Source organism: Artemia franciscana, unplaced genomic scaffold, assembly GCF_032884065.1.
Source record: "Artemia franciscana unplaced genomic scaffold, ASM3288406v1 Scaffold_867, whole genome shotgun sequence".
Lineage (NCBI taxonomy): Eukaryota > Metazoa > Arthropoda > Branchiopoda > Anostraca > Artemiidae > Artemia > Artemia franciscana.
This window is the reverse complement of record NW_027068640.1, coordinates 724,497-747,652: the sequence shown is the minus strand read 5'-3', so window position 1 is coordinate 747,652 and position 23,156 is coordinate 724,497. Positions and strand designations below refer to the sequence as shown.

The window sequence follows — 23,156 nt, the reverse complement described above, 5'->3', positions numbered from 1 at the left end:
TCAATATTTCACAGAGTCGGAACTTGGTCCATTTTTGCATGAAATTAGGGTATAGTTTGAGTTTTTGCACTAAGCACAAACTTCAGACTGAGTGAGTACTGAATAGTGGCCGTGGTAGCAGCATTAGTTTTACGAGCAGTACCAACGGATATGCGACTGGATCATTTCTAGAAAGGCCAGATTTTATTTCTGCGTGAACATTACTTGTTGCCTAAGTGGAAAGCCAAAGCTTTAGATGGCAGGGCGTTCAGCAGATCCTAGTTCCCATTATTTGTTCGAAATTTACATTGACCCCCAATTCAACCATAGAGAACGGTAAATTCAGGTTGTATCTATAATTCCTGAGCTTTTCCGTAAAATTATTTATCCTTGTACACGACGGATGATTTCTACATGGAAGTTTGGCTGACCTTTTGGAATTTGTTGAGTGTTGAGCTGACAAGAGGGACTTTTCCACATTAAAATACATAAGAAATAGAGCCAGTTGCATAATAATTTAGAAAATACAGGTCTTGATGATTATGTTTGGGTCAAGAAGGCCAAGTCATTAGGATTTTTTGTCGTAATTTTTTGAGAGAATGGTCGGTGTGAAAAGTTTATAGGAAGAGAACGTGCAGAAATTTGAAATTATGTTGACGGCTCATCAATGAAAACATCTTGTTTCAATTTTCGAATGATTAAGATGAGTTAACACTCCCACTTTCTGCACTCCCACTTCTATTTTTATCTGGCACCGGCTAGAAAAATAAAAAAACCTGCTAAGAAGGCAGAACGAAGCATTTGTCATTTTGTTTTCAGCAGGAAAAAGCAGGAGAAGCTTTTCATGAAAATGTTGTCTGTGGTTTGAAAAGAAGGGGATCTAGGTGTGATACATTTTTAAAAGATCTTTTAGCCATTGCGAACCGTGTTGCTGGTATATTCTTTTTATGAAGCTAGCAATGGTTTATTTTTCGTTGTTTAAATAGCTGTCAAAGTGGAGTTCATAGAGAGATTGGATAAAGTAGAGTTCAATTGGAGAATTTGCATTATGTTATTATTATAACTTTCTTTCATGTTTTTGTATTTATATATATATATATATATATATATATATATATATATATATATATATATATATCTATATATATAAAAATAAGTTGTCTGTCTGTCTGTCTGTGGATCAGGTGACGTCATGTTTCTGTGTTGACTGACGTCATGTTTTCGACTGACGAAATTACGAAATTACATTGGGACACAAATGACGACCAGGACACCGGCACATAGGGAATATAAATGACGACCGGGGCACTCAAAGAGAAAGCGACCAGGACACAAGGAATGTTCAATTAGCAATCACCATCAACAAAACACCGTCAACAAACCATCACAAATGACGAACGGGACACAGGGAGTATAAATGACGACCAGGACATAAGTAAAAAAAAAACTAAAAAAAAAGGTAAAAACTACAAAAAAACTAAAAAGAAAAAAACAAACTAAAAACTAATAAAAAAACTAAAAAAGCTAAAAAACTAAAAAAACTAAAAAATAAAAAAAAAAAAACGAATGTATATACAGACTGGGACACCGGAATACAAATGACGACCGGGACACAGGGAATGTAAATGACGACCGGGACACAGGGACACAACTACAACGGGGACGCCGGGGGGCACAGGGGGATATATAAATGACGAAGGGGACACAGAGAATGTTCGATTAGCAATCACCATCAACAAAGCTCAAGGGCAATCATTAGAATCATGAGGTATAACTAAAAAAAAAAACTAAAAAAAAGGCAGAAAACTAAAACCTAAAAAAAAGACCAATTCAAAAACGAATGTATATACAGACTGGGACACCGGGACACGAATGACGACCGGGACACCGGGACACAAGGAATATCAATGACGCCCGGGACCCTCAAAGAGAATTCACAGACTGGGACACCGGGTCATAAATGACGACCGGAACACATGGAATATAAATGACGACCGGGACACCGGGGGGCACACGGGGATATATAAATGACGACGGCGACACAGGGAATCGTCGATTAGCAATCACCATCAACAAAGCTCAAGGGCAATCATTAGAATCATGAGGTATAGATCTGAATACGGATTGTTTTCCCATGGACCATTATATGTTGCATGTTCAAGAGTCGGTAAACCTGACAATCTATTTATATGCAAAGACAATGGGACAGCAAAGAATGTTGTATATTCGCAAGTTTTATGTAGTTAAAAACATATATATATATATATATATATATATATATATATATATATATATATATATATATATATATATATATATATATATATATATATATATATATATATATATATATATATTGTAATTAGTATTTGTGAAGAAGAAAGTTATAACGACGGAGCTTTTTATTTTACTTTGTTGTTTTTATTAATTAAGTTGGTTAGATTTTTATTACTTAGTTATTTTCTATTAGTCTATTTTTGAGAATAAAAGGGCTTCTAGAAAAATTAAATTTAAGAAAAATAAGGAAATGGTTAGAAATGCGGTAGTAAGAAGGGCTTCCTCTGGTAGGAGGACAACTTTGATTACGAGAAAGGCATTTTTTAGGAAGTGTTTTTTGGAGTATAAAATGGTATGAATGCGTCCTGTTTGGCTATTAATAAATAAAAGAAAGGCTAGGTCACGTCTAAGGTTTAAAGTTTTTTTTTAAGTCATCGCCACTGAGAAGAACGGAAGTGGGATTAAAAAAGAAAAGAAAAAAAGAATAATTTTTTTGAATACAAAAAGGCTGGAACTCAACGAGCAAGATATCACCTCTGGCATCATGACAATACGATCAAATGAAAATAATTTTCTTGCACTGGGGTCGGACGAAGTATGTTGGAATGAATTTTTTTTTTTTTTATTCTTCAGGAACTAGAAAAAAAATGCGCAGCCAGGGAAAGACCAGAGCTAGAAGCAAGAAAGCAGCTCCAGGTGCATGACAATTCATATAAGGATAATTTGCTCAAAATTAAAAAGGTTTTGTACAGATAACAATTAGGAAGTCATTCATAGAGCCTGACTTATTGAAAATTGAAAAAGTACACCAGAAAAAAATCCACAGCTAGGAAAGACCAGAGCTAGAACAAAGAAAGCATTTCCAGGATCAAAACAATGCGCCTGAACATAATTTGTTTGAAATTTCAAATATTTTGTACGGATAACAATTAGTAAGTCATTCATAGGCGTAGACCCGTTGAGCGTTGAAAAAAGTGCACCCTCCCTCCCCTAGATGGTGTAAAATATGTTTTTGTTGTATCTACATTTAAAGAATTAAAGTAAAGTGAAATTTTTGGCCCCTTCGTACATTTTCTTAAGTTTTTGCCCTGTTTTAGTGAATATTCAAAAGACAGATTAAAGGCAGACCATGAACTTACCTATGATCAGAATTGATTATCTTGGCATCGGGAGTATGCTTTGTGATGTAGATGTCACTAAGAGCATCAAGTAGTGTGAGTTTTTCAGGCAGTTTTCGCTGAACGAGTCTTATCACTCCAACAAAAACTGAGTCACAAGTTGGGAAAGAAGATGCATCTAAAACGTAGGAAAAGGTGTTAAATATTAGCTTTACTCAAACATGCATATAATGTTTATTGTTAATTATAAGGTTGTGGCCAGGGTTAACTGGCAATGTTAGCTCTTTATTTTGAAAAAAAAAACAGTCTTTAACTATCAAAAGCCTGACTTTGTGGTTACAGTTATGTAACTATGGTTGCTTGTTTAAAAAATAAAAATATAACCCTAACTGCAATATTCTTCTAGTTTATATGTGGAACCCATTTGAGCCCGAAAAATTTAATTTAAAAGTGAATAAAATAAAGCTTAAATAGTTATTACGAAAATTGTAATTGTAATTTGTGACTGAGTAAACCCATGACAACCTCTAGGTTGAGCCTGGGGCATCAAAATCTCGCTACCTCCGCATCCCATAAAAGATATATTTAATTATTGGCTAAGAGAAACCAAAAATAATATTCTTCCGCCATCCTTGCCATATACTTTATCAGCCGTCGAACCCTTCCTTCCCCCACAATATCTTTGACCTTGGCACTTAAAAGATGGAAAAACTCTACCCTATGTCTAATTTTAGTTGGAAAATTTTCAAACAGGATTTCTCCTCGTTTCTACAGCCGTCTTGCACTTCCAGCATAAAAGGGAACCAGCACTTCCAATTCGGATATGATACTTCTTGAAATTTCCCGTTAATGGTATGGCTTTAGTTGCCATTCTTATCTTCGACCTTTTTAGTCGTAGTATATGTTTAGTCAGCTTGGGACTCATCTTCAGGAGTCCTGCCTTTATTTCGTTAAATCCCACCTTCATTTCTCCGTTTCGTTCCATTCTTTCATCTCTACACTGCTGCTTTCCAGCGGCCCTAAGAAAAAGAGGTGACAAGTTCTAGTCCATATTCTCTCAATGGCGCCCCAGCCATGGCTGCTTCATCTGCCATCTCATTAGCTTCAACCCTAGAATGTCTTCAGTCCTTGAGGAGTGGCATCAGGGTAAGTTGATGTTCTTTATCGGTAGACTCTTGAATGCTTCATAGCATTTCAATTCATTTCTTTGCCAACTCTTTATATTCTGAATACCCTTGACATTTTTGGTTGTCGGTTAGAAAACATATGTTCCTTCCTGTACAATCCTTTCGTATCAGTATCTTAGCTGCCCAATCTGTTCCATATATTAATTAGAAAACAAAGTTTTTCTGATGAAAGTAAAAAGCGAAGATGAAACTTAAAACGAACAATAATCATTAAGTACATATCTGCAAGATTGGTACAAATAAAGTGACTTGTAATATTTGGCTAAATTTGTAGAACTCTGAAAAACCAGTGCTTTATTGACAACTGATCTTTCTTAAAGGTTGAATTAAAATTGTACATGTAAATTTAATGATTTTTATTTGCCGGTGATAGACTACCGAGAGCCTTATAGATTAGTCTTTTATTTTCTACAGGGTACTTATTTTCTGCTCCCAATCATATTTTGCTGCGTCGATTTTGCATTTTCGGTAAAGTGCTAGTTTTTCAGAATTCGCTTTATCAAGAGAAAATTATGAAAATCACATAAATATAAAAAATTTCTTTTAAATGAAAATTATATACATCTCTACGTGTGCTAGTTCTGTTAGTGAGTAGACGACTTATGAAAAAAATTAAGGCGGTTTCAAGGGTAAAATATGTAAGAAGAAGAATTTTAAACCTCAGGTAAAGGGTTTTCATCCGTGGATATTATAATAGTATCTTTTTCATTCTTGTTAGCCTTTCCATTCTGGATACGGCATCCAAAGTGCAAATTTTAAGTGCTATGAGGTATTTTTAATGACATTATCAGTTATTAAAAGGGCAAGTAAATTTAAAAACTAACTTATAAATGAGACCTTAAACAGGGCTGTGTGATGCTGTAGTGCCGCACTAGCGACGAAGAAAGAAAACAAGAAAAGGGACGAAGAAAAAAAGAAAAACAATAAAGAAGAAACATTGCTACCCATGCAAAAAATATTTTCTTTGGTGTTAAAGGTGGGGGCTGCAAGTTTCCTGTAAAAGGTTTTTATTATTGCTCCTGTTTTCTTTTTATTTGTTTTATATTGTATTTCGCTGATGTTGAAAATACAGCCGAAATATTCGTATAGATTTTGCAGCTTCGTTATTTACTATCTTCCCAAAGTCCTCTTTTTTCTCTTCTCTTTTTTTCTTATTAACTTCTCTTTTTGTTAATATTATTTTCTCTCTCTTTTCTTATTACAAAAATAGAAGTTTGTCAGTTTTGATATTTTTAATGGGAAAGAAAAGTCTCTGTGCAAATAAAAATTCGAAAACATTATTTTGCATAACTTCAAAGACAACTTATAAGAAAAGTTAAAACTTATAAGAAAACTTATAAGAATTTTTTTTGCACCTAAAATATATGCACTTCATGGTTTACTGATTAGAAAAAAAAATGAATAGACAAAACTATGAAGCTCAATATCAAATTGATTATTCGCATAAAATTAAGCTTTCAAGTGGAAAAACTGGTTTGCACACAGCGCAACTTTTATTTTCTTAGTCTGTCAGCTTTAATATATTCCATGTACTGGAGCTAAGGCCTAAGATATGAGCGTATCTAAATTTCTATTCAAGAGGGACATTTCTACCAGCATGATAATTATCTTTTTATAAAGAAAGATAATATATCATAATTTTTTTAATCAGTATATTGATACTTTATGTTGTATAGAGTATACGTTGCCTTTTCTCGGAACTAAATAAAAAAAATCAACTGAAAGTAAAGAGCTACATTAAAACTCAAAACGGATACAAATAATTCTTTAAACGAAGGGCTTACCCCCCTTCTCAATATCTTGCTCGTTAAGCTAAAGTTTTTAGCTTTTTAAAACAGCTTCCTATTCTAATGAAACGGCCCTTGTTTTTCAGGAGTCGTTCTTAAAAAAATACAACAAATAGTCAAACTTTGTCGTAAAGCTCAAGGTATTTAGAAAGGGGGTAACCTCTTCATATGTATATATATAAAAAAAAGTTGTTTGTCTGTGTGTCTGTCGAGTGACGTCATGTTTGTGTGTCGACTGACGTCATGTTTGTCGACTGACGAAATTACAGACCGGGACATCGGGACACAAATGACGACCAAGAGACCGGGATATAGGGAATATAAATGACGACCGGGACACTCAAAGAGAAAGCGACCGGGACACAAAGAATGTTCGATTAGCAATCACCATCAACAAAGCACCGGACACAAATGACGACCGGGACACGGGGAATATAAATGACGACCGCGACACTCAAAGCGAATTTACAGACTGGGACACCGGGACACAAATGACGACCGGGACACAGGGAAACAACAACAAAGGGGACGCCGGGGGGCACAGGGGGATATATAAAGGACGACGGGGACACTAAAAAAAAAGGTAAAAACTACAAAAAAAAACTAAAAAGAAAAAAACTAATAAAAAAACTAAAAAAAAATAAAAACTGAAAAAGAAAAAAAACTAAAAAAAGGAAAAAAACTGACAAATAAAGGAGAAAAAGAAAACTAAAAAAATAAAAATAAAAAAAACTAAAAAAGGTAAATGTATTCAAGCCGAAGTAGCTGAGTTGGTAAAGCGTTATGTTCTAGGTTCTAGGTCCGAGAGGTTCTAGGTTCGAACCTTGGCTTTAGCGTTAATACAAAAGAAGAAAAAAAACTAAAAAAGAAAAAAAACTAAAAAAAGGGTAAAAACAGCCAAAAAACTAAAAAGAAAAAAAAATCTAAAAACTAATAAAAAAACTAAAAACTGAAAAAGAAAAAAAAACTAAAAAAAGGAAAAAAACTGAAAAATAAAGGAGAAAAAGAAAACTAAAAAAATAAAAAAAAAACTAAAAAAGGTAAAAACTACAAAAAAAACTAAAAAGAAAAAAGAAAAAAACTAAAAAGCTAAAAAATAGGTAAAAACAAAAAAAAACTAAAAAGAAAAAAAGGAAAAAAACAAAAAATTTATTTCATCATATACCAATTCAAAAACGAATGTATATACAGACCGGGACACAGGGAATATAAATGACGACCGGGACACTCAAAGAGAAATTACAGACTGGGACACCGGGACACAAATGACAACTGGGACGTGTGTGTCGACTGACGTCATGTTTGTGTGTCGACTGACGTCATGTTTGTCGACTATAAATGACGACTGGGACACAGGGACACAACTACAACGGGGACGCCGGGGGGAACAGGGGGATATATAAATGACGACGGCGACACAGGGAATGTTTGATTAGCAATCACCATCAACAAAGCTCAAGGGCAATCATTAGAATAATGAGGTATAGATCTGAATACGGATTGTTTTTCCCATGGACAATTATATGTTGCATGTTCAAGAGTCGGTAAACCTGACAATCTATTTATGTGTACAGACAATGGGACAGCGGAGAATGTTGTATATTCGCAAGTTTTACGTAGTTAAAAACATATATATATATATATATATATATATATATATATATATATATATATATATATATATTCAAAGGTGGGACACAGGGACACAACTACAATGGCGCGTAACTAATATGGCGCGTAACGACTTACGCGCACGGGGGGGCTTGGGGGGCGCGAAGCGCCCCCACCATCTAGGTGTTGGGGTGGCGCGAAGCGCCACCCCAACAGCTAGTACTGAATAATTTCTGTTCATTTTTAGTTTTTGTGCTGCTCCTTAATTTTAGTTGAAAAAACTTGTTTGTTCTATTTAATTACTGATGGTTTTTCAAATAATTCCGGTAAGTCTGTCTCAGCCTCCGTAAGAAATTCCATCCTAAAAATATCTGTCCAATATTTGTCCAATAACAAATACTATACGTAAACAATGGGTAATGCTCATAGCTTGTAGGTCCCCCTCGGAGTTGTAGAGGACAATTCATCCTCAAAAACAGAGTTATTAGATCTGAGGGCTAAGCTGAAAAAATCTCAAAATTTGTATCGGGCGACATTGGAAAAAAGGAGGCGTGGGAGAGGGGCTAAATGCCCTCCATTATTTTGGTCATTTATATAGGTCATTAGAACTTCTGATTTCCCATCAAATGAGTGCTCTCCTGATCTTCTAGGATCCCTGGTTTGATACGGTTACTCCGGGAAAAAAACACACAAAATAAACACGCATCCATGAACTTCTTCTGGCAACAAATGTAAAATCCAACATTTTTGTATATATGGCCTTAAAACTTCAACAGTTGAGTTTTCTGATACGCTGAATCTGATGGTGTGGTTTTCAATAGGATTCTTTGACTTTTAGACAGTGTTTTCCCTTTTTCCCTTTGTTCAAAAATCAGAAAAATTTTGTCAGGCTCGTAGCTTTTGATGGGCTACACGAAGTTGATGATTCCTTAATATTTGGAATCAGCATAATAAACCAATTCTTTTGATGTATTTGTTAATGTAAAAATTTAGTTTTTTAGAGTTTTTGTTACTATTTAGCCGTGTACAACGAATTGTTTGATGTTTCGTTTTAACGAAGATTTCGGGATATACCTGTATTGCAAATTGTAAATCTGCTCGGATAGGAAAAAATATATAATTATTTTCTTTGATAATTAATCATGATACTTATTTTATTAGAAAGATAGATGATGTTGCTTATTATCTTAAAATTACGATAGTGACATACTATGTCAAATAGAGCATAGATTACTTTTTAATTACATTTTTTATAGTAATTTTTGACTATCCCTGTCCTACAAACTCTAAAACTGTTCAAGTTTCTAAATAAAACGAAGAATATACTTAATAATGATATCGAGATAAACTTCGATTTTCACTACAATTTGACGTTTTGAAACTTCAGTTACAGTTTATTAGTCTAGCTTGAAGTGATGGCCGATACCGTCAATTCATGAGAATTAGGGAGAGATAGAATGTATTTTTCTGAAATCTGGAGGGGGAATTTTGTTGTTTATTTCGTTTCTTTTTTCAATGAAAAGGCAAAAGTAAGTGCACTTTCAGTAAATACCTAGAAACATTTTTTTCAAATATGGAGGGGGCAAAAATATAGGAGGACACATACCGCCCCTTCCCCTGTGTCATTTGGTGCCACTGGTCAAGGAAGAGAATAAACTTGTTTTTTGAATGTCCTGTTTGGAAAGTCTCTATTTCAAGCCCAAAACATTCCAAAGAGTTATATGGGACCAACTGACATTTTGGCAAATTATATGTCAAGATGATAACTTTGAAATATTAGATATGCAAGTTGGAAAATATACAACATTAATTGTTTTGTCTTCTGCTGATTTTAATCAAACAGTTCGTGGTAACGAACTGTAGTAAGGAGCGACCCGCCTCAATAGTAACTAAAACTCTAAAAAACGGAGTTTTGATACCAATAGTTACATCGAAGGAATTGCATTTAAATGCTGATTTTAAATATATAAGTTTCATCAAGTTTAGTCCTACCTATCAAAAGTTACGAGCCTGAGAAATTTTGTCTTATTTTAGAAAATAGGGGGAAACACCCCCTAAAAGTCATAGAATCTTCATACCATCAGATTCAGCGTATCAGAGAACCCTACTATAGAAGTTTCAAGTTCGTATCTATAAAAATGTGGAATTTTGTATTTTTTGCCAGAAGACAGATCAGATGCGTGTTTATTTTTTTTTTTTTTTCAGGGGTGATCGTATTGACCCAGTTGTCCTAGAATCTTGCGAGACTCTATTCTGATGGAAATTGAAAGTTTTAGTGCTCGTGACCAAAAAATTAAAGGGCACCTTGGCCCCCTCCCACGCATATTTTTTCCCCAAAGTCACCGGATCAGAATTTTTGAGATAGCCATTCTGTTCAGCTTAGTCGAAAGCCTAATACCTATGTCTTTGGGGATGAATTAATTCCCCCAAATCCCAGGGTGAGGGGCTGCAAGTTACAAACTTTGACCATTGTTTATATATAGTAATTATTAATTATGAAGTGTACAGACGTTTTCAGGGGGACTTTTTCATGTTTTAGTGGGGGTGGGTTGTGGGGAGGAGGTTACGTGGGAGGATCTTTCCATGGAGGAATTTTTAATGAAGAAAGAGTATTTCTATTAAGGTGGCGCAGGATTTTCTAGTATTATTTTAAAAAAATTTAGAAAATGAATATTTTTTTTTCAACTGAAAGTAATGAGCAGCAATTAAACTTAAAACGAACATAAAATATTACATATATAAGGGGGTTGGTCGCCTCCACAATACCTTGCTCTTTATGCTAAAGTATTTTTAGTAATTTCGACTATTTATTCTAAGGTTTTTGTGATTCAGGGGTCATTTTTGAAGATTTGGGACAAAATTCAAGCTTTAGTGTAAAGAAGGAGGTATTGACGAGGAGGTGAACCCCCTCATATACGTAATAAAATACACAAAAATAGAAGTTCGTCACATTAGTTAATTCGTAAGGTACGTATGTTTATTACTAAGAAAAACGTTCGTAAAAAAATCAAAAAAAAAAAATCTAGGTGTATTTTTAGGTAACCAAAAATTGGAGGGCAACCAGACCTCCTCGCCCACCCCTTTTTTTTATCAGAATCGTCCAATCAAAACTATGAGAAAGCCAATTAGCCAAAAAAAATATTAATAATATGGAAATTTCCTTTTAATTATTGCGGTGAGCCAAAATCAAAACACGCATTAATTAAGAAACGTTCAGAAATTAAATAAAAAAGCACAGTGTTTTATTTATGAGTAAAGTGAAAATTTCAGCTGGCAAGATTCTTCATCAGAAAAACAAGCCCCTTTGAATATTGGACCATTTTGAATATTGAATATTGGAATTTTTGAATATTGGAAATTTTACTCCATCGTCTCGACGGTCCTCGGCTTTTTAAGAATGTTTTTATGGGTTTCCTTGTTCATAGTCTAATTAACAATGCTGTAGATTTAGAGGGCTGTTAAACGTAGTTACTAATTAAATATATAAAAAAAAGTTTTTTTAACTGCAAGTAAGGAGCGACATTAAAACTTAAAACGAACAAAAATTATTCCTTTTATGAAATGGGTTGTCCCCTCCTCGACGCCTCACTCTTTAGGCTAAAGTTTTTTTTATTGTTTTAAAAAGTAGAGTTATGAGAAACAGTCACAAATTGTCATTGATAAGACAAACTTGTCATTCACATGACAAGTTTTTGCTTCGAACAGATGTAACATCGAGAGATGTTACAATTTCGTGAATAATCAACTATTAGTTTATTGCTTATGATGTCATTGAAAGAAAATAAAAGAAAACTATTAGTCTGTCGTATAACATCTAAAAAGTAGTATAATCTTATTGAGTAAGAGTAGTAAGTAATAAGTAGTAAGTAGTAGTAAGTAGTAAGTAATATAAGTAGTAAGAGTCAGTTTGTACTAGTGACACAGACAAAAAGATATTGTTCATGTCCAGAGCCAAAGCCTTATCCCCGAACAGCTTAAAGTCCGCATACAAAATCATTTTGATTATATAACAGTCAGATCTCGACAACTGGATCTCCAAAATAAGCCGAAACCCCTGGCATATAGTCTTAGATACACTCAAGGCTTACCCCATAATAGATCCCCATATTAGCTAGAGATTATCAACAATTTACTGGAAGGTATTTCAAATTACATTAGGTTTGGAGAGGGATTATTAATAAAGCACCAGCGGAATACTTTTTGACCCTGTTTCCAAGGTGAAATGAACTCCAAATAAATAGAAGGAGATACAAATAAGTACTGTCACCTTAGCTACGAAATTTTACTGGCTTAAGTTGGTTATATGACAAAACATTTGAAAGCAAAGTCTGTGGGAGAAAGGGAAAACTTAATGTTTAGTGAAAAGAAAGCACATATTGTTAGAAAGCTGTTTGATATTAGAAAGCAAAGGAACAACGTAGAGTCATTATAAATCGTACGCCATCAAAAAGAGGCGACCGTCAAGGCACTGACTTTACATTTCAACCAAATACTTCACGAGGGCATAAGAAAATTACAAAAGTTGACATGCAATTTGGGAATCAAGCGACGAATAACAAAAGTTATATTTTTTGGGGGGATTAAATATTTCTTTAAACAACGGGAAAGAAAGAAACAGAGTAATCAATAGAAAGCATATTATCATTTCTTCTGCATCCTGAAAACCTTAATGGTGCTGTTACATGTTTACATTGTTAGAAAAAGATGTTTAAGCTCAACTACAAATATAGGCATTCTGGCATTAATTATCAAATTATACAGTATTCCAACCGGTCCTTTGTCGGCAACTGATACCTTAATAGCCATTGCTGCAGGTTAGCTTATAAAACCCTTTTTAATTATGTCCTAAAATTTTTATTGCCTAAGAAATTATCATGCCTATATTGCCTACAATTTCATAACGAATTATTGTTTCGGGACTGTGTAATTATAAATGTGTGTCTATAAAAGGTGTCGGGAGTAATTTATATATATATATATATATATATATATATATATATATATATATATATATATATATATATATATATATATATATATATATATATATATATATATATATATATATATGTCGGGAGTATATATATATATATATATATATATATATATATATATATATATATATATATATATATATATATATATATATATATATATATATATATATATATATATATATATATATATATATATATATATATATATATATATATATATATATATATATATATATATATATATATATATATATATATAGAAAGAGGAATGATACGATCACCCCTCTTTCCCCAGGGGTGATCGTATCGACCCAGTGGTCCTAAAATGTCGCCAGAGGGCTCATTCTAACGGAAATTAAAAGTTTTAGTTCCTTTTTTGAGTGGTCGAAAGATAGGAGAGCACCTAGGCCCCCTCCCACACTAATTTTTTCCCCAACATCACCGGATCACAATTTTGAGATAGCCATTATGTTCAGCATAGCCGAAAAACCTAATAACTATGTCTTTGGGGACGAGTTAATACCCCATAGTCCCTGAAGGAGGGACTGCAAGTTAAAAAATTTGACCATTGCTTCCATATAGTAATGGTACTTGCGAAGTGTACAGCCGTTTTCAGGGAGACTTTTTTTGCGTTGGGGTGGGGTGGATCAGGGGAGGGGGCTACGCGGGAGGATCTTACCATGGAGGAATTTATCACGAGGGAAGCAAATTTTCATGAAGGGGGCGCAGGGTTTTCTAGCATAATTAAAAAAAACAATGAGCAGATAAATAAAAGAAGTTTTCAACTGGGAGTAAGGAGCGGCATTAAAAATTAAAACGAACAGAAAATATTATGTATATAAGGGGGTAAATATTTTTAGTAATTTAGACTATTTATTCTACGGCCTAAGTGATTCAGGGGTCATTCTTATAGTGGAGGAAAGATACGGAAAAAAATGGTCAAACCTCAGGGAAATTGTAACATATTTTTTTTTTACACAAAAATGTTCAGAAAAATCAGCTCAATCACACAAAAAAATCCCTCCGAACCTCCCTTGCACAATTATCTAAAATTTGCCATTAAAGGGGAAAAATGAGGGGGAAAATCCGACTTTTGTGTTTATAAATATTTTTGAGTTTAAATAGTCGTTTCCTATTAAAGCAAGCATGCCGACGCCAAATCTGAATTCGTATTTTCCCTTTTCCGCACCTTAATGCCCATTTCCACCCTTAAAGGTCGAGGGGGGGGTGTGCAAAACTCGAAATTAAGAGGTTGTTGCATTATTTGGCGGTTTACTATTCAATCAATGGCGGTGAATTCGAAAATGAAGTTAAAAACGATTTTACGTGGTCAATTACCTCATCTTATTCAAATCGGCTGTAAAAGTTGACCTATGTATACTAGTTATTTTAATAATTTTTCAGTTAATTCACCATTTCCTATCAAGGTAGGAAGAGCGCCTTAGAATATGGTTCTCGAACAGTTTAGTTTCAAACCGGCATTCCAGACTCCCCCTCCAGTTTGCGGTTTCCATTCCTTACTGTCATTCTTTAGGTAATCTAATCAGTGAAGCCATCTACCATAGTACTTGCTAGATGATTGGCGTGGTCAAGGCTATATACAAGGTTTGTGCCGTTTTATTTACTTCCGTAAAGAAAAGACAAAATAATAAACTAGGATCCTTGAGCGTTGATTAGAAGTATTTAGTGAGATAGTGTTTAGGATTATGTTTCTGATTTTGGAAAAGAGCGGATATTCATTTCTGCTTTTCAACTTCATTTGTGCAATGCCATCTACTGTGTATCATTCAAGCTGAATTTGTTCTTCTAGGTGGCGATGGGTTGAATTCCGATTGGAGTGTGCATGGATTGACTGAACAAAGAAGTTATATGAAATAATCAGTCTCTTTTTCTTCTAGAACCGTCAATGAAGAGAACATGGTCTGCCCGATATACAAAAGCAGCATCAAACCCGGTGAAAACACTGCCATATTATCCGAGAAAGGAGCCGATGCTGTGAATAACGCAAACAAAGAAAGAGGTAGTAGCATAGCTGTGACGACTGGAAATGAATTCCACACCGCCTGTCGTCGTAATTTCTGTGACAGACGTCGGATCGATAGAGAAAAGAACGCTCAAAGGGAACTTGAACAGAAAGAACCGGTTGCAGTTCCCCGACCAGATCTTCAGCTCCACGCTTTGACTTTTAGAAGAACTGCCTATTCTGTGGTCAAGTAGTAAAATTATGCAAGATCACAAGTCGTGAATTCACTGAAGCTTATGCAGTTAGAATTCATAGATTCAACTACTCGATTAGTGAAATGTGTAAGAGCAGGAACAATCAGTGGGCCATGACAGTGCTTGGTCGGATAAATTTAAAGACTTCTGACCTTCATGCAGAGGATGGCGTTTATCATCAAATGTGCTCAGTGAACTTCAGGACAGGAAAAGAGATTCCACAAAAATTCTGTGGTCAAGAAGATGTGAGTGACGTGCCTCCACTAAAGAAACGGAAGGGAAAACCGTGCGATAGTGCAAGGAAAGCCGCTCTCGAAGAAGCGCTTCGGTGCTATGCCAACACTGAAGAATCTGTACCTCTGACGATCATTTTAAAAAAGATTGCTCATATTCTCTCTGAAACTGATTGTGATAGTTTGGTCTACAGCTTTCGTTAAGCCAAGATTTGCTAGTCAGTGAGTATGGAGAACAAGTGGTTGTGTCGAATTCAAATGGGAAAGAGGCACTCGTAACATTTAGAGATACGGTTGATAGGATATTACGAAAATTTCACCAAGAGGAAAAAGCAGATAGTGAAAACAGAGAAAGGGATCAGCTCATCAAAGTCGTTTCAAAGATAATAAGAATTGAAATAAAATCCATTACGACAAGGAAGAAATTTATGTGGTCAATACACAAGAAGCTACCTCATCCAGGAAAGTCGAATATTCGTTTTTTGCGTTTTTATTCTACAATTGTGCATGCTAATGAGCGTGCTAATCGAGCTGGAAAAACTCTAGTTATTATCTTTGACCAACCGCTTTACTGGAAGGTGAAGTGTATCGTCGATGCAGAGCCTGCCACAAGTGCTTTAAGAAATTCTATTGTCATAGGTGGATTTCACACACGCATGAGTTTTCTAGGAGCCATTGGCTTCCTTATGGCTGACTCGGGACTATTGGAAATCTTAAGTCAAGTTTACGTGTCTAACACTGTGCGTATTATGTTACAAGGCAAAGCTGTCTCCCGTGCTGTGCGAGGCCATGGTCTGTTGGAGGTATCCCTTTATGTGAACCTTTAATAATCAGAACTGGATAGCATGTTGCAGGGTAGTTGAGTGTTTGATGGTAATGACATGCTACCAGAAGCCCTTGAAAAGGCGTACGAGTCGCTCCTTTAAGGAGATACCATCGACGAAGCGCAGGTGTCGGAAGCAGCAGAGCTTATCTATGAAATAGTTCGAAGTGCAAAAGAACCATGATCTGAGTCTAGAACTGCCCGTCTTTGGTTTTAGTATCTTGACCTACTTGGAACCCGAAGAAAGAACCTGAGAGCTGAAAGAAGTGGCAACCTTGAGCTTTATCTACAGTCGTTGTTGGAAATGCCTCCTTACTTAGCTGCTTACGGACACACTCTTTACACGAAGTCTACTTGGATGTTCGTGCAATCCATATTTCAGTTGAGGAAAGACAACCCAGAGCAGTACAGAACGCTACAGGACTAACTGTTCATCCGAAGAACTGACAACTACTGGGCGGCACTTTCTCCTGATTCGGTGATCGAACAGACGTTAATGAAAAGTATGAAAACGAGTAGTGGTCTGACCAGGGGTAGGGGCATGATTGAATTGCAGCGGACAATTTGGACATCTGCTATTCCTAATTTGGTTCTCGTTAACGAACGCATGCAGAGCCTGACTCGCCTCGCAGAGTTGACTGTTGAAAATCACGCAGAAGCGATATCTTCGAGGAAAGCTAGAGATCTGGCGGACATCAAAAAGATAGTTTTATACATTGAGCCCCTAGAACCCTTCGGGCAGGATTCACAGCTGTTGAGCGTGGTTACTGGTGTCCGTGCTTCATCGTCTGTAAACGCAGACGATGCCAAATCTGTGGGAGAAACCATTCTGAAGAATATGGAAGCGAAAGACATTAAGAAATAGGTTTTCAGGAGAAAGGATAAAAAGCTGTAACTACGGCTGAGAAGTCATCCGTGGCAATAGATAGCGAAAGGGTAATGGTCATCCCAGCTCTAATCTTACAACGTCTAGCCGCAGTGGCTAGCACCAGTGGTCCTGACATGAACGAAGTTCTGTCGTTCGAGCTCTTTAGTTTTCCACCATCGCTCTTTAGCTCGATCGAGGTGATGAGGACAGCCGACAAAGCCTCTCTAACAAATGAACTGATAAAAATTGAGGAGTTCGATGGTCCAGTGACATTGCCAACCTTCCAGAGATTCTTGGGCGGTGGCTGGCTAGTCCAAAAAATCTCGTGGACTGCCGGATCCACATACTCTGAGGTGGTAGGATCTTACGCAGATTATGTCACAAGACATTTTGGCTAGGTGGCGGTAGCTTTTGACTCTTACACTGATACAATGACGACGAAAAACTGCACATAACTGAGGAGAACCAAAGGCTTGTCGTGTCCAACGATTCAATTCTCTCCTAACATGAAGATTGTCAAAAGTAAGGAGAAATTCTGAAAAATCACAAAAACAAACAACGCTTCATCAACCTACTTGCTGAGAGGCTGGCGAAGTCAGGATGCAAACTTCTACATGCTCAGGATGATGCCGATGTCTAAGTTGTACAAACTGCGGTCGTTTCTATCAATATAGTCAAAAAACCTAATTACTATGCATTTCTGGACGACTTAATTCCCCACAGTCCCCGGGGGAGGGGCTGCAAGTTTCAAACTTCGACCATTGTTTACATATAGTAATGGTTATTGCGAAGTGTAGAGCCGTTTTCAGGGGGACTTTTTCGCGTTTGGGCGGGGGCGAACACCCTCATATACTTAATAAAAATATACAAATATAGAAGTTCGTTACGTTAGTTAATTCGTAAGTTACTTATATTTATTACTAATAAAAACGTTTGAAAAAACGTTTTCAGGACAAGACAAGTTGTCCCCTCCGTAACGCCCCGCTCTTTACGCTGAAGTTTGACTTTTAGTTACAAATCCACTTTTTAAAACAATAAAAAAAACTTTAGCGTAAAGAGCGAGGCGTTGTGGAGGGGACAACCTCTTTCATACACAGAATAATTTCTGTACGCTTTAAGTTTTAATGTCGCTCCTTACTTGCAGTTAAAAAAACTTGTTTTTTTTAATTTAATTTTTAAGATAAGAGGCACGAGTTCAAAAGTGATTGCTTGCTGATAATTAGACTCAGACCTTACCTTATATTATCAAAAACTGAATCTTGGAACTAGTGTCTTCGTGGGTACTTCCACCCTTTCCTCTTTTTTTAGCAACGTGGTAATAAACGATTTGGCAGTCCAGAATAAGGTGACTCTAGGCATTAAAACTAAATAATTTCGCTCGAGATTTCTCATGCCTCTCTTGCAATTATATTGCTCTGGTTGTATGCAGGCTTTCCACCCAGTGAAAGAAATCACTAGATTATAGTGATTTTTTGGTCGATTTAGTAATTTTCTCTAACAATCTAATTAATGTGCCGATTTTGTGATTTTTTAACGAATACAAAAACCACTAGAAATTATATAAATCACTAGGGTTGGCGATCCTGGTTGTTTGCTATTTTCAAACCAACGGTGCCAACGCGAAACAACTGTACCGTTTTTGGTACGATTTAGACATCTTGGTATAATGGAGTACATTGGGAAGTTGTTGGTGCAATACAAATTCTCCCGTATATTTTGGTTTACTCCTTCCGGACTCGGAGATCTAGGTAATTTTAGTTTGCCAAAAATATTTTTCTAATATTATGACTTCTTGTATGGATGAACATTAGCACGAGAAAGGATGTAGAGAATGTAGAAACAAGAAAAGGTTGAGAATCCCTAGGCTACGGAGGAAAGTTTGAATTGTTTATGCACCTCCTCCTTCGTGCATATTTAAATTTTGACGATTTTTTCATATATGGAATAATTTCTGTTCGTTTGAAGTTTTATTGTCACTCCTTACTTGCAGTTAAAAAATTTCTTTTCTTTTGTTTAATTTCTCAAGGTTTTTTAATTAATGCATGATTTGATTTTGGCTCACCGCATATGACTAATTAAAATTAAGTTTACATATTAATTTTTTTGGCTAAATGGCTTTCTCATAGTTTTGATCGGACGATTTTGATACAAAAAGGGGTGGGGGAGGAGGCATAGTTGCACTCCTATTTTTGGTTAATTAAAAAGGGAACTAGAACTTTTTATTTTTTCTACGAACGTTTTAATTAGTAATAAATATACATAACTTACGAATTAATTTACGTAACGAAATTCTATATTTGTATATTTTTATTAAGTATATGAGGGGGTTCTCCCCCTCGTCAATACCATTCTCTTTACACTAAAGCTTCAATTGGGTCCCAATTCTCTAAGAATGACTCCTGAATTATAAAGGTCGTAGAATAAATAGTTGAAATTACTAAGAAATACTTTAGCGTAAAGAGTGAGGTATTGTTGAGGAGACGAACCCCCTTATATACGTAATAATTTCTTTTCGTTTCAGGTTCTAATGCTGCTCCTTACTTCCACCTAAAAAAAACTTTTTTTTTATTTATTTTCTCATTGTTTATTTTAAATTAATGTTAGAAAATCCTGCGGCCCCTTCATGGAAATTTTCTTCCCTTACGATAAATTCCTCAATGGAAAGATTCTCCCACGTAACCCCCTCCTCCCGACCCCCCTTTAACGTGAAAAAGTCCCCTTGAAAATGTCTGCACACATCCCAATAATCATTATTATATGTAAACAATGGTCTAAGTTTATAACATGCAGCCCTACCCCCGGGGTTCGCGGGAGATTAAGTAGTCCCGAAAGACATTATTATTAGATTTTTCGACTATGCTGAACGAAATGGTTATCTAAAAATTTTGATCCAGTTACTTTTGGAAAAATGAGTGTTGGAGGGGGCCAAGGTGCCCTCCAATTTTTTTGATCACTTAAAATGGGCACTAGAACTTTTAATTTTCGTCAGAATGAGCCCTCTTGCGACATTGTAGGACCAATGGTTCGATAGAATACCTCCTGGAGAAAAGAAAAAAACAAATAAACTCGCATCCGTTATCTGTCTTCTGGGAAAAAATACAGAATTCCACATTTTTTAGGATAGCAGCTTGAAACTTCTACAGTAGGGTTCTCTGATACGGTGAATCTGATGGTGTGATTTTCGTTAAGATACTTAGACTTTTAAGGAGTGTTTACCCCTATTTTCTAAAATACGGACTAATTTTCTCAGGATCGTAACTTTTGATTGGTAGAACTAAACGTGATGAAACTTATATATTTAGAATAAGCATTAAAATGCAATTCTTTTGATGTAACTGTTGGTATCAAAATTCTAGTTTTTAGAATTTCGGTTACTAATTAGCTGGGGCGCTCCTTACTATAGTTGGTCACCACGAACTGTTTGACAGGCAAGTTGAATTAAAAGAGAATAATCAGTCAGAGCTCTGAAATTTAATATTTAAATAGTATTAAACATATAGTTAGTTCGTTTTTTTGTAAATTGGTGCAGTTTTTTCTTTGCATAATTTAGGGGCGCAAAATTCACAAAAATGGAGTGGGTAGGGCCACGGATTTTTTTTATTAAAATTAGAAAAAAATCCAAATTTAGGGGGGGGGTTATAACTAAATTACCAAGCGAAAATTTTTATTAAACCAAAATATATATTGTTTAAACTCTAGAGGGGCAATTAACTCTCTCCCTTCTGGCTCGGCATAGTGAATTGATATTAATAATTACTAAATTGGTTTCCAATTATGTATCTTAATTTAACTTTATATACAAAAAACGTTCCAAAATCACAAGAAGATGTATATCTTACCGTGAATGTCCGAAATCTGGTTAATATCGATATTCACCCGTGAATGTCCGAAATTCCTTTTTCTCTACTTGGATTCAATTAGCTTTGCGAGTCAGCTTTTTCAGTCTTATGCAAGCTATGATGGTAAAAGTTAAAGTTAGGTTAAATTATGTTAGTTTAGGTTAGATTAGGTAAAATTTCGTTATTACAGAAATGGTTTAATAACCCAAGATAATCTAACCAAACCTAATCTAACCTAACCTGTCATTAACTGAAAATGTTGACTGGCTAGGCTGACTAAATCCAAGAAGAAAAAAGGATATTTTGGACGTTCATCAGTTTAGCCTGGGGGGGTATGCGTTTAAAGTGAGACACAACTTTATACGACGGAGAATTATATAGGATATGCTAGATATTGGAGAAAAAAAATGCAGAAATGTTAAATTTGGGGGGAGGGAGGAGACAAGGGCTTGAACAAGTCTTTCGTATGTCAGATTAGCTGTTAATGAGTTCACCAGTTTTCTTTGACAATCGCACCATGGAAGAGAGTAAGCAATGACTACATAAGTAATGATTTTGTATATATAAAAACTATGCAGCGAAAAGAGAAAGTTATAGAAAAGTTTAAAATAAAAATACTTTAATTGTTGATTAAAAACAAATTGACATAATCTGAATTTCTGCATAAGAAAACAAAAATCTTATCTAGAAATTAAATCTCATTGGAGGCTCGTTCCTCTGAAATTTGTTCTCTCTCAACCGTATTATGGTCATAACTATAATTTCTGGTGTGTTTAACCTCTGCAAAGTAAGTTTTATTTTAATTTTCAATAGCCCCTACTCAGCCTATTCAACCCTATGTTCAGCTGTTTCGGTGTAAGCTTCAACTAATTTACCATTTTCTTCTTGGAATTTCATAGTTGACCTGCTTGCGCTTTAATCGTTCACGTAGCTTCATATCCAACGTAAACTCCAAAGCATCCTTTCTACCAACGTTGTATATTATTTGCACCATCCTGCGATTTTGCCATAAAAATGAAACAGAACAAAGATAAACATCGTAAGGCGAATCGATAAATTTGACGATTTAGATTAGGGAGCAGTCTGTATTTTATTCCAAGGTGGAGGACCAATGAGAATTTAAGGCGCTTTATGGTCAATTGCATGGAGTTTAAAATCTAAGAAATGAAATGTTCAGCATCGGGAGAAGAGAGAAAGAGAGAGTGGTTCCCTACTTAAATTATAGGCATTCTGAATATTTTATAATATCCAGTAACTCTATGAAGTTACTGGATCTGCGGATTCTGCTCATAGAAGCAATTAAACGTATCAAAAGCTGCTGAAATCTGAAGCAAATTTTTTAAATGCCCTTCGGTTCGCTAGTTGTGTTCCTTAAGTGTCTTTATCGTGTTCCTTTTGATTCTTAAAAGAAGATAGGAAAAATATTTTTCTTTTACTCAATCATTTATACGGTTTCGTGCATAGTGATAATAAGATTTTATAAAATCATACATACATACAAAGGCAGATTTAGAGCAAAATCTTGGGAGAAGGAACAATGTGACAAAGGCGACAATAATTGACAAAATTAACAAGATTAACTAAAAAAAATTAAAAAAGCAAAAAACAAAATGCAGGTGCTAGGAAATGTTGGGGGACCTGGGCCTCTCCGGCCCCTGGATACCCCCTTGCATACATACATACTGGGTTGCAACTGAGCCTTTGCTGTTTTAGGCGAGTTTTTTTATTTAACATTTTCTGTTTGCTGTCGGTTTCGTAAATGTTGGCCTGTGTAGCCTTAGAATTGAAATGTATCATACTATTAGTTTAACATATTATGTCCCTTCAATTGCATTTCTTGTCTTTTTAATCCAAGTAGGCTAGTAAATTATAATAATTTACAAATACGAATACTTTGGTGTAAAATTTAACTAGCTCTGATTGTTCACTTTTTGAATTTGAACATTTTTTTTTAGTTGTAATTTTTATTCGAGAAGGTGGAATAAAAAGATATATCTGTAATTTTTTTAAAAAAAACTTTCATTTGTGGAAAAATTCTTAAGTTTTTGGCTAATCATTATCGATTTTTATGGAATATTCGTATGAACATTCTCTTAACGTATGAAAGTAAATGAAATATTAATGAGGAGATGTACAAATAGTAAAATGATTTCTGGTTAAGTCTTTTTGCTGGTACTCTTGTAGTCCTTTTGATTTACAGTCATTTGGATGGAAGTCTTT

The 23,156-nt window shown here is 35.1% G+C and overlaps 1 protein-coding gene across 7 annotated transcripts in view; it reads right to left on the bottom strand.

The window, feature by feature from the left end:
• The window catches only part of LOC136043712 (circadian locomoter output cycles protein kaput-like), a 311,923-nt gene that overhangs the window by 88,358 nt on the left and 200,409 nt on the right, over positions 1-23,156 (bottom strand). For 6 of the 7 annotated variants that reach the window (XM_065728606.1, XM_065728604.1, XM_065728608.1 and 3 more), the window contains one exon: positions 3,396-3,552. The exons of the other annotated variant lie outside the window; for it this stretch is intronic. In XM_065728606.1, coding sequence (XP_065584678.1) covers positions 3,396-3,552 — 157 coding nt within the window. The remainder of the gene's footprint in view (positions 1-3,395; positions 3,553-23,156) is intronic. 7 annotated transcript variants of the gene reach the window in all.